Raw genomic sequence first — 12,869 nt, 5'->3', positions numbered from 1 at the left:
CTCTCACTCACAGAGGAACCACATATGCTCATGTTCCCTTGCAGATCCACTCCTCCTCCACATTCAATCCACCTGTCTGTGTGGGGCACTGGGGATAGAAAAGTGAACCGGACTTGGCTAATCAGAATCCCGGTGACCGGCTCAGCAGTGGGCCTGCTATCTACGCCCGGCCAACAACACTCGATGCTGGCACTCTGCTGAACTACTTAGAAAAAGGCAATGACTCTACACACAGGTGGCTAAACCACCAAACATGCACCTGGAACTAATGCCGGTCATCTTCCCCATCACACAGGGTGACCATGTTCAAGAACTAAGCTCTGAGGAGGACTCAGGCTTGACCACCTTGTTTCAATGCTTGGATCCATCAATGCCTGAAGCTGGTGCAACATCCTGGACTTTTGCATCAAACTGAGCATTAAACACCCTCGTTCATCCTTAAGCAGGATTTGAGTTGGGTTCTTCACTCATCTGAATGTAAAGGATTCTCATTAATACAATCATTAATTCTGCTCCCATCAAATACTGCTGATGATTAGAAAAGAGTATGGAATTGGGGATGGCGCTGGGGCATAGTGGGTAAAGCCACTGCCTGCAGAGCTGGCATCCCATATGGGTGCTGGGATCTATGTGGATACCACGATAGCACTTTCACCATGAGGTTGCTCATCGGCTCACTGTGACTCAAACAGAAGGCAGAGCATTGCCGGTGGGCCTGACCTCCTCAGGTGAGCCCTGACAAGATGGAGTGGGTTTTTTCTGTGCTCAATGACGTGGTAGAGAGGGTCACAGGGCAAGGAATGACCAGGAGAACCCGAGAGGGGTCCATGGCTCACAGCCAGCTAAAAACACAAGGCAGTGCCTTCTGCCAACAACTCGCCAGGATATGACTCCTTTCCTAGCGAAATGTCCATGTGAGGATGCAGACAGCCAACACCTAGATTTCAGCCCACATATGCCCTGGGTAGAGGACTCAGCCCATCTGTGCCCAAGCTCCTGCCCACGGAAACTGTGACATCATGACTTAAGCTGCTTAGTTTGTAGTAATTTGTTACTGCACAGAAAACAAACACACTGACCAGTAAAGGGATTTGTGACAAAGGATAAGAGGCCACGAGACCTTCCCTCTGCAAGGCCAGCATGCACACTTTCAGAAATAAAAGCCAGCTCAATGCAGAAGTGCTAGAATATTCTTCTAGGAAAACACTGGTTTGTGCTTATAAGCAAACAGGGTCAAGGAAATCCCTTTGTGGGTCTGTGTGTCTCCAGATTCAGAACAATTCTTTGCTCTGGCCAACGTTGAATCTTAGGCACTTGCCCACTCAGGCTGCAGCAGAACACAGCTTAGGCTGCCTGGGCACTGAGTGACAGCAAGAGCTGTGGCACCCAAGGGCCCCTGTGGACCCTCGTGTTCCTATGGGTGCTCAGACCATCACCAAGGGCTCCCTTAGCAAGTCATTCCCTTGGCTAAGGGGAAGATGGTGATGAAAGGGGAGCCACCACAGGGCCTGGTTGGGAATGGGGGTCTTCGCAGGAAACACAGGGAAGCCACTGGGGCCCCCAGTGGCATTTCTGTAGGAGTGGGTCCTGTGGGCCCAGGGGTGGTGCAAGCCAAGGACAGACTCCGTTTCCAGCTGTCAGCGGGCAGGTCCGCAGGTGAGCTGGAGGGGCCTGGGTCTACTTGGGGCTGTCGCATCCTGGCTTGGCCTGTACTCTGTCACTTTGTTTTCTAACTTTCTCTCTCTCCTTTGCTTTCTGACATTGTGGCTCCTTCTCCTGCGTCCACAAACTCACCACGTAGTATGGTTTTACAGTGCTGAAAGAGGAGACGCCCCTGCACCTCCTGCAAACCTGACTGCTCCAAGTCGTGATCAGGAGTCTCTCTATCATCTAAGACCACCCCACCCTGAGCCCTGGGTGCAGTCCCCACCAGGAAGGGCCAGACTTCTCCCCAGGGATACCTGGGGCCTCTTCCCTGTGTATGGTCTGAGAGAAGCCCATTTGCACTTCCCTGCATCCAGGCAGTGCTCAGAGGATCCTGACTTTTCTGCAGCAAGGAGAGCAGCCAGACCTTGAACTGGTCAGCCGGCTGGATGTCGCAAGGCGCAGAGCACGTAGCAGGCTCCCATGGGATCCTGCTCCCTGACTGCTGACCATGACAGCTCAGCTTGGTTAGTTCATTCTGACTCTGATTTCTATGCAGACAGACAAGGCCAAGTGTGCAAACAGAAGGTTCCGTTACCCTCGGCGCCTCCCCAGCACCTCTACAGGACTTATAATGCAAACAGCGTCACGTCTGTACAAGTAACATTCTTTACAGCTGTGACTACCCAGGAGAAATGGCCAGAGAAGAAGGGAGGCAGGTGCAAGACATGGGCCTTCGGGACATAAGCGGCTTCAAGGTGACTCTCTTACCCGCTTCATCCGGACGCTGCGCCGCTCCAGGGAGTTTCGAACAAAAGGTGGCTTTTTGGACAGAGTGGAGCTGTCACTGTCACTCCGATTCAGCTGTGAGAGAAAAAGTCATGGGAAGTCAAGCATGGTCAGAGCACATTCTGGAAGGTGCACTGGGGCCAGGAAGGGGGTTGGGTTCCCCCACTCAGCCAGGTCCTGCTCCTTGGGCAAACAAAAGGACTTTCCTATTGCAGGCTTCATCCTGACCCTCCTTTTCTGTATAGGCCAATATTGAGCATGCATAGTGCACAGCGCTGTAACTGCAAGCTAGTATCCACATAATGTTAAATGAGATGCAATATTTGACTGAGTCCTTCCAACCACCCCATGTGATAAGAGCATCACCGCTTTACAAACAAGGTGACAGAGCCTTACGGCTTGGCTTGTACAACTTGCCCTGCATTGGCGAGCTGGCAGCACACAGCAGAGCCTGACTCCAGCAGTGTGACATCAGACATGCAGCCCTCCTTGCCTAGTACACGAAGGTTGCTTGCATCACCTCTTTCTGACTCCCGCAGAGCTTGCCTTTGCTGACTTCACTGAAGCCACTGTCAAGACTGAGATTAAAATTAAAAAGACCAAGGCCAGCAATGGGGAACAGAGGGTCTAACCACCATTTTCAATGGTTCAAGTCCCAGCTGCTCCGCTTCTGATCCAGCTTCCCACTAATGCGCCTGGGAAGGCAGAGGAAACTGACGCAAGGGCTTGGGCCCCTGCCACCCATGTGAAAGACCCAGAAGGAGTTCCAGGCTCCTAGTTTCAGCCTGGCCCAGCCCTGGCGTTGCAGCCATTTGAGGCGTGAACCAATGAATAGAAGATCTGTGTGTTGAGTCTGTCTCCCCTTCCCTGATGTTCTGACTTTCAAATACATACATACATACAGACATACTGAAAAAAATAGGCTCAGCTGGGCCAGCATTGTGGCCACATGGACGCCAGTTGGAGTCCCAGCTGCTCCACTTGTGATTCAGATCCCCGCTAAAGTATCCCATCTTACCATTCATCTGATTTGTGGCCTTGGGTGGGGAACATCTTGACACTCATGTGGGAGACTGGTGAAGCCCCTGGCTTCGGCTTTGGCAATCATTTGGGGAGTGAACCAGCAGATAGAGGAACCCCCTCCTTCCGTGTGCGTGCGTGCGTGTGTGCATGTGTGTGTCTCCCTCTCTCTGTAACTCTTTCAAATAAATAAGCCAATTTTAAGTTTTTATAACCAATACATTCAGGAAATTCAAAAGCATCTTAAAAATGCATAAATGGGCCGGCGCCGCGGCTCAATAGGCTAATCCTCTGCCTGCGGCACCAGCGCATCGGGTTCTAGTCCCGGTCGGGGCACCAGATTCTGTCCCGGTCGCTCCTCTTCCTGTCCAGCTCTCTGCTGTGGCCCAGGAGTGCAGTGGAGGATGGCCCAGGTCCTTGGGCCCTGCACCCGCATGGGAGACCAGGATAAACACCTGGCTCCTGGCTTCGGATCAGCGCAGTGGGCTGGCTGCAGCATGCCGGCCGCGGCGGCCATTGGAGGGTGAACCAACAGCAAAAGGAAGACCTTTCTCTCTGTCTCTCTCTCTCACTGACCACTCTGCCTATCAAAAAAAAAATGCATAAATGAAAATTTAAAATGCAAAACCTCAGGGGCCACAGCCTCAGAGAGGATGGGGCAGACAGGCTCCATGAGGGCCGTGCTGATCGCCCCTGTCCCCACAGGAATCCTGTCCATCAGAGTTACTTACACTCCCCACAGGGGCTAATGTTCCCCATCCAAGGCTACAAATCCAACAAATGGTAAGATGGGGCGCCTTGCTAGTAATGATGTGTCTCACCACCCCAGGGGAACCCGAGAGGTGGGCCGTGGTGCACAGGGAAGGGGAATGCAGGGCGGGGACTTCTTTCCAGTTTATCTCCATGGTCAGGGGGCTGACACAGGCCCCCACGACTGTGCCTATTTGCCTGGCAGCTGTCATTACACTGCGCAGGTCTCTCCTGAGAAGCTGGTTCTGTTGTCATTGTAATGGTTGTTAACAAGATGAGAATGACAGTAACAGTCCTGTTAAGCTGATAAACACAGCAATCCTGGGGACATCCTGATGAAACAGCCACTGTGCTGGGCAGTCTCAACCAGAACCCAAACCAGGGCAAGAGTAACACCAGTGACAGCCACACGGACGGGGCAGCTGCTAGGCGCCAGCGCTGTGTTGGCAGTTTCCTTTAGTCTTCCCAGAAGCATCACGAGAGGGAACTGAGGCTCAGACGCACTGAGAAGGTTCAAGTAAGAGTTCCAGGCCCAGGCTGTGTGGCCGCAAGGCACCACCCTCCCCTAGCTCCAGGCTACAGATAAGCCTCAGAGGTGCAGAGGGTTAGATCATCTTGACAATTAGAGTGGATTCCTACAAAAAATTCTGGCTGCATAAGGTGCCAGAAGAAAAACTGTTTCAACTCAAAGGTGGCACCTGTAGGACAGGTATCATACCAACCAGAAATAGGTATCAGGGCAACTGATCCTTAAGTGATGGCCGTTTGTGTAAAAGACCACGTTATAGGGGCTGGAGCTGTGGCGGGTTAAAGCCCACAGCACCAGCATCCCATGTGGGTGCCAGTTCAAGTCCTGGCTGCTCCAATTCCAAGCCAGCTCTCTGCTATGGCCCGGGAAGGCAGTGGAGGATGGCCCATGTCCTTGGGCCCCTGCACCCACCATGGGTACCCAGAGGAGGCTCCTGGCTCCTGGCTTCAGATCTGCCAAGCTCCAGCCATCTGGGAAGTGAATCAGCAGATGGAGGATTTCTCTCTGTCTCTTCCTCTCTGAAACTCTGCCTTTCAGATAAATTTAATATATATATACATCTTTAAAAAAAAGACCATGTTATAAAAGAGCAATGAATGCTAAATTAGCAATGAACTTGGCCAAATGCATTTCATCCTAGACACAGCAGAGATCATCACTGTCTTGTTATTACTTCCATTTAACAGAGAAACTGGTGTAGAGAGCAGAGAAATTACTTAAAGTCACAGAGAGCTGGTTCCAGACTGAGAATCTTGGAAGGGATGGATGCACCGAGTCAAAACGGATCAGCGAACAAGTGTGAAGGCACCACTGATCAACACACAGGTGCCGGGCGGGTGTAATTCACATCCCCAACTGACGGGGCCAGTGTCCAGTGGGGCAGCCCGAGTGAGGGACGTGCACAAGTGACACAGGCCATGCTGAAGACCAGAGAAGCGACCGGTACAGAAGGCAATGGGGGTGCAGAAATGTGACATCAGGCCAGCAGAAAGGGGCTACTCACAATCAGACTTGAGGAGGCCAGAGGAAGGCCCTCAAGTGGTGGCTCTGAGTACCAGAAAGGCTGCAAGCTTTGGAGTCAGACCCTGGCTTTGCACACAGCGGCTGAGTGAGCCAGGGCAAAGCGCTGACTCTCCGGGTCTCAGTTTCTGCATCTATGAAATGAGATTTAACACAACTCGTCTTGCAGATGACACAAAAAATACATTTTCTTTCTTGCTGTGTGTGTGTGTGGGGGGGGCGGGTTTAGCATTTGAGACACCTCCTGTGGATGGGGAGACCCCACCTTAGGACTCCTGATGGAAAGCAAGCCCACCTTGCATCAGTGAAGCTCAAAGTACCAGCGTTTTGATTCCAGGCAGTCCAGGACTAAGGTCTGCCAATCGAATGCAACTAACCTAGGCATGGAGTCACACCTGGGCAGCAGGACCCAATTCTCGGTTCTTGTGCCTCTCATGTTTAAAAGGCTGCCCTCTTTTGCTCTACAAATGGCCACGTATGCCAGAGAAAAGCCATCAGCTGGTGAGAAATGGCTGCAGCTGTAGCATCTGGGAACTGTAGTGGCAGGAGCGTGTGGGAGGTTTTGCTACAGGCACCGCCCCCCATCCTCGTGGGAGGTATTCCAAGACCCCCAGTGGATGCCTGAAATCACAGATAGCGCTAAACATTTTTTCCCTAGAGCAAAGTTTAATTTACAATAAGAGAATAACAACTTACTGTAGAGCTTAGCAACTCCAGCTAACTTTCCTAAGTCACCTTCTTACTTAAAGGAAACACTTCATAGGTTCTCTTTGGCCTATCTGAAATGCCAGCATTGCTAGCTTTGGAGTGATCTGAGCACAGCACTGGAAACCTACCATGGTCAGTCTGACAACCAAGATGCTGTCGTGACTAATGGGCGGGTAGCACATACAACAAGGATACGCTGGACAGCAGGATGACTCACATCCCAGGCTTCACTAAGCTATTCAAAATCCCCTACTATTTAAAAACTATGAACTTTTTTAATTCTGGAATTTTCCATCTAGCATTTTTGGACTGCAGTTGACTCGGTAGCTCAAAGTGCAGAAAGCAAAACTGTAGCTAAGAGGGGACTACTGTACTGAACCCCAGAGGCAGTAGGAGGACTGGCTGGGGCCACAATCTGCAGCAGATATCCCCACCTGAATGGCCTGGGGGTATGATTCTGGCTAGGATTTGGCTTGCCTTCTTTCCCTCGAATTTCTGAGGCTCCCTGCTAAAGGCCTTGGAAAAGCAGTACAAGATGGCCCAAGTGTTTGGGCCCCTGTCACCCATGTGGGAGACCCAATGAAGCTCCTGGCTCCGGGTTTTGGCCTGGCCAGGCGTTGTGGCCATCTGGGGAGTAAAGCAGATAAACATATTTCTCTCTCACTTGCTTTCTCTCTGTAACTCTGAATTTCAAATAAATAAATCTTTTTTAAAAAAGTTATTTTAATTTTTATTTGCCATTGAACAAAATTACAAATGTGTTCTAATCCTGACGGAAATGAGTGAGTCCAATGCTAATTTTTCTGATGAGTGACATTCTTTTTGTGTTTGATTTCTACTCTGTGTTCATCATGGTGGCGATTTTACAAAAAACCAGAGGGTTTTATCCACCATCCTAAAGGCTTTTCTAAAGCCTTCGATGTATTCACCTCTGAGGCATTCACGAGATTTTCTCTTCTGCAGCAGTGAGCTGGCTTCTTTGTAGCCTCTCCCACCTTTGTTCAGCGACTTCAGGAAATCCTCTTGCAGGATACCCAGTCAATATGCACTGTGCCTGCATTATCCTCTCAGACGCTTACAAGCTCAGCAGTGCGCTAGGGAGTCCATGCAGAAGGCAGAGGTGTATGTTGCCACTAAGAGGGGCTGTGGGGCATGTGTTTGCGGGGACTAATTTGCTAAGGAGCCAGTCAACGAGTGAGATTTTCACGTTATGAGGAAATGAAGCTCTCTAATCAACCTGGTATGTACAGGGCTTGGATGCTGAGTACTCAGATGTTGAGACCCCAAGGAACATCCCACCCTCCGTAACAACAGCCAGGTAATTGTGGCTGATCATGTAGGGGGGGGTTCCACAGTTCTGCCCTCCAGGAATGGCCTGCTGGAACGTTCATCAGCCAGATTCTGCTCATGCCTCTAGCTAGTGTCCAGTGGTTCTACCTGGAACAGGGGAAGGGAAGATGTTGACATAACACTTGAGCTCAGGGCTCTGGGAAGGTACACACACGTCTTATCTGTGTCTTTCCTAAGAAGTGGAGAGTGAGAGCTGGTTCTGCAGCCTGGCACACAAAAATTACAAGAGACTATTGTTTTGGACCAAGTTTTTGCTCCAGGCCCCCACAGACCTGCTACAATTCAAAGCAGAGCCATCCAGGCTGGAGTTCATGTCACCAAGCTGAAACTGAGCTGTTGATCTGACCTTATGAGGAATCAGGATTAGACAGCTAACAGCCAAAGTTTACAATAGGCCAGCTTCAATCCCAGTGATAATAAAGTTCCTTTCACAGAAAGGTCACCTAAAATAACCTCAGGTCAACCAATCAGTTCCTTTCCTGTCCCTATCTCACAGAAAAAGTAACCATGAAACGACCAGTTGGCTTTCTGTTCAACCCTTCTCTGGCTATAGAACCAGCATGTTCTCCTGGAATCACGGGGACACTGCTCTATTTTAGGGAATGAAGTGCATGGCCCCAGACTTAGTAGGTTCTCAGACCCTCCACGCGAGGCAGAGAGAAGGAAAGTAGCCTAGGAAAGGGGACGGCAAGGTCAAGGTTGGAAGGGACAAAGGCCACGGCAGGCCACCATAAACTCCCAGTGGGGCCTGCAAGAGCACACTGGCAAGGGGAACAGGTTATGAAGGCCATGAGGCGTGAACGAGAAAGCTCCCCAACCCCATTGTCCGAGGGCAGCTGCCTCCACTGCTCAGCCCCAGCCCCGTGCTGCCCTAAGAGGAGGTGCAGCCTGTGGATCCAGGTATCCCCTTTGCTCAAGAGGAACTGGAATTGTTTGCCAAGCTTCTGCATTCTTATTTAATTGTCCTTCCTAGGTTTGCAATGTTAGCACCAAGTTCAACCGAAAATCAACAACCCGCGATCAAGTAAGGCGCAAGTTCTGCTGTCATTCTGCAACTGCGGCTGCACGGTGGAACTTCCCTGGAGGTGGGGAAGAAACGCCCTCCACTGTGGAGACCTTGAGAGATCACTGGGATTTCCACAATGGGCTGCCTGCACGGCAAGGGCAGGCTCAGGACGAGGAGGAAGTGAGCAGGTTTAAATTGTGATAGTAACACCCATCAAGAACAGGGTACCAGGCCTTTTCCCTTCTTTCGGGGGGTGGGAGGGGGCATCTGGCCCATGGGCCATAGGAGGCCCAAAAAATCACTCGATTTGGCCAAGGCAACAGCAGGCAGGACTCAAAATTCAATATAGCATGCTAATTTTTAAACTGATAATCCTGTAGGGCCCGTGAATTATGTTATAAATGTCCAAACGGCCCATGGCAGAAAAAAGGTTCCCTACGTGTGGTTTATCTAAAATGATTCTATGAAGCAGGTCTACAAACTCCACACAAGGAAAGTGAGGATCAGGGCTGTTCACTCACACAAGGGTACCCAACAAGGTGAGAGCAATCCGGGCTGGCACCTAGGACTCTGTGAGGCTCCCGCTTACTGAGAGGGGAAGCAAGGTGCTCCCTCCCCTTCCCCTGGCTACTCACCCGGCACACGTACTGGCTCTGGGGTCCAGGGGAGAAGGTCTTGGAACGGATGATGGTGCTTCCTCGAAGAAACGGCCCCGGGGACGGTGTGCCCACCCTCCGGTCCTTGGGCCGCACCACAGTGGGTGATGGGGCCGGGGTTTCAGTGTTGGTCTCTTTGTCCACCTAAGGAAGAAGCCACAGCCTTGAGGCCAGCAGCACCTATACGGTCTCAGCCACCCACCCCAAGACCACTCAGCTATCCCTGACACCTGTCACCTTGCCCTTGGTCCACAGGCACAGCTGGGGCCTCTTTGGCTCCAATCTTGCTGGATGGATCAGCCCAGTCCTGCCAGGAGGAGAGCCGAGGCCAGGAGTGCCGGTCCCCATTCCCCCAAGGCAGGTGTGGCAAACCTAACTCGCATGAGCATAAGAGGTAGCAAAGGTACTGATGCCTCAGACAGACCAGGCATAGACCATCATCAAGGTTTATGTAGCAGCCAAGGCTGCTAGTGCCCTGGCCAAGAAGTGAGGATGCTTTCTTAGAATGACGGAAGAAACGGCAAGTCTAGTTTTTTAAAGTCTGGGAATCAGGTTTTCTACAGCTAGGCACAGTAGGAAGCATCTGCAGGAGGTCTGTGAAATACTGTGCAAAAATTCTGTATGGACATCAGAAAGCTTTTGCACCCCAGTTTTTTAATTCATTTCCCACAAACTGTGAGACGTCTTCTTGTAGTCAACTGTAAAAGATTAACAAAAGCACCCAAACGCAAGGAGCCTACGGAGTCTCCCCATGTCATGATGAAAAAGGTGCCTCCTCTGGGTGGTGCGATTGCAAAACGATGCCTCACTGGAGAGGAATTAAAGGAAGGGCCCAGGTTCTACTTTCAGCCCCTCCACCTTTGGGCAGTGTGCCTCCTGCAGCTCCACTCCCAGGTGGGCAGCTCAAACCCAGTGGGTGCTCCAGGTCCATGCATCCTGCAGGTGCAAAGCCACAGAGTGCTCTCCTGGGACACCCCAGTTGCTTGGGGGTCCCAGCAAATCCTGCTGTGACACCCCAGTACGACAGGGATGGCAGAAGACAGAGAAACTTTGACAGGATTTCCTTTTCCTGCTGCATTTTCGGCAGCCTCAAAGGAAGAAGTGGGCTCCTTTGAAAAAGTCTTCAAGCCCATGGTCAAGGTTGGTGTTACTGTGTCCATCTTAGACAAGAGAGAGGAGGCTTGAGGGGGACAAAGTTATCTGCCTAAGACCAAACAGCTAGGCAGGTGCAGAGCCAGCATTCGAACCCAGACCCACATGACTGCAAAGCTTGATATATTCTTACAGCAACAGGGAAACCAGAGAGGGCAAAAGAAAAGAGACAGGCAATTCAGCATTTCCTGGTTGGCTGTCACTTAAAGCCCAGGCAGGGCCTCTTTTGAGCAACCCACTGCTGGCCTACCCATGACACTGCAGACAAGACCCAGCCCTGAGCCCCTTCGGAAGGCCTGCACTCAAGGACTGGGGGCCACCTCCCCACAGCAGCCTTCCTACCTTTAACGCCGGGTACCCATCCATGTCTGGGGAGGCTTTCTCAGCAAAGACGTCCTCTTCTCCCTCCTCTTCCTCCTCCTCCTCCGCTGCTGCCTCATTCTCGCTGGTCTCCTCCTCGTATTTCCTGTGGTGTCAAAACGCCTCCGTCACTCACCCAGATCTCTCCCTGTGCCTTGGCTCCCCTGTGTGCAGTGCAAACCAGGGCAGGGCCTGCACACTTTTTCATGATGGAAGACACAAGGTTTACAAAAGAAGGCCATTTTAGGGAGGGAGTGCTGTATGCCACAGCACGCATTTTCAGCTATGGCCACAATGGAAGTACACAATGTCCCATCACCCCAAGAGGTGCTCTCAGACACTTCCCCAGGAAATCTCTCTCTACCTCCAGGCAGCCTCTGAGTATCCTTCTGTCATCCCATGTTAGATTTTTCTAGAAACGGAATGAGACAACAAACACTCTTTTCTCTAATGTTTTTGAAGTGCATGCATACTGCTGCAGGCATCAGTAGCTCCCTGAGTTTTATCGCTCATAATCTCCCGGATGGATATTTTGCAACTTGTTTCACATGATGAACATGTGCTTTGCATCCATTGTTTAGCAGTCGTAAGAGCGCGTCTCTGGCCCTCCATGCACACGTCTGTGTGTGTAGACACAGGTTCTCCTTTCTCTTGGATACTGCGTTAGTTTGCTAGGGCTTCCAGAATGAAGCACAACAGACAAGGTGGCTGCAACAGCATCCATTTTCTCAGGGTTCTGCAGGCAGGAAGTCCGGGTTTTGGTTTCTCCAGGATGGCCACCCTGTCTGTATGTTCATACAGCCATTCTGTGCTCACACGTCTTGGATTCTCCACCTATCTCCACATTTCCTCTTCCAGTTCCGCATCTACACCTGGTATTGTCAATCTTTTTTTTATTTTTAATTTATTTATTTGAAAGGCAGAGTTACAGAGAGGCAGAGGCGGGGTGGGGTGGGGGATTCTATCTGCTGGTTCACTCCCCAGATGGCAACAACAGCTGAAGCTGTGTCAATACAAATTAAGGAGTGAGGAGTCTCCCATGCAGGTGCAAGGGCCCAAAGACTTGTATCATCTTTTATTGCTTTCCCAGGCCATAGCAGAGAGCTGGATCAAAAGTTGAGCAGCTGGGACTTGAACCAGCACCCATATGGGACGCTGGCACTGCAGGCAGCGGCTTTACCCACTACACCACAGCACTGGCCCCAGTATTGTCAATCTTTAAATTCAGTCACTGTACAGGGTGTGTGCTTGTATCTTATTGTGGCTTGGAGTTGCATTTTCTTGTTCAGAAACCTTTCCTGCCCTTATTCATATGTATTCTTTTTGCAAAAGTCTCCATTAGAATACTAATTTTTTTCAAAATTAGGTTGTCTATTTGTTATTGACTGATAAGAGATCAATACGTATTCCGCACATAAGCCTGTTATCAGGTATGTGTATTGCAAGTCATCTGTGAACAGTCCATACTTTGGGTGATACCTTTCGGGATTACCCATTTCCCTTGGAATCCTGGATTGCAATGGTTTGGCGGAACAATCAGGCATCAGTAGGGGACAGTATTCCCACACTTGCCCAAAAGAATGCCAGCCAAATGAAAACATCAAGTTAGCTGGCCCAGCAGGGTTGTGGGGGAAAAGTACAAATTCCCTGAGGATTTTCCCAGTGGGAGAACAAGGCTTGGATCTCCATTCCCCAGACTTAGATGGAGACCCCAGCTCTGGAGGGGCCCCTGCTCTCCCCCAATGGCCCTTGCAGACTATCCATTGAGAGAGGAGCTGAGTTGGAGAACAGGTGAACACTAGGGAGGCACTTCCACAAAGAATTCTGTAGAAGCTCCACTCACCAGTATCTACTGAAGATCCCTGTGCTCTCTGACACTTTGCAG

General features: G+C 50.8%; 1 protein-coding gene across 4 annotated transcripts in view; it reads right to left on the bottom strand.

Moving 5' to 3' along the window:
- WWC1 (WW and C2 domain containing 1) overlaps positions 1-12,869 on the bottom strand; it is a 176,518-nt gene that overhangs the window by 5,668 nt on the left and 157,981 nt on the right. For all 4 annotated transcript variants that reach the window (XM_070075804.1, XM_070075805.1, XM_008255374.4 and 1 more), the window contains 3 exons: positions 10,967-11,090; positions 9,452-9,616; positions 2,416-2,508 (listed from right to left, as the gene is read on the bottom strand). In XM_070075804.1, the coding sequence (XP_069931905.1) occupies positions 2,416-2,508; positions 9,452-9,616; positions 10,967-11,090 (382 nt within the window). The remainder of the gene's footprint in view (positions 1-2,415; positions 2,509-9,451; positions 9,617-10,966; positions 11,091-12,869) is intronic.

Source organism: Oryctolagus cuniculus, chromosome 6, assembly GCF_964237555.1.
Source record: "Oryctolagus cuniculus chromosome 6, mOryCun1.1, whole genome shotgun sequence".
Taxonomy (NCBI): Eukaryota; Metazoa; Chordata; class Mammalia; order Lagomorpha; family Leporidae; genus Oryctolagus; species Oryctolagus cuniculus.
The sequence above is the reverse complement of the archived record's forward strand: the minus strand, read 5'-3'. Positions and strand labels throughout refer to the sequence as shown.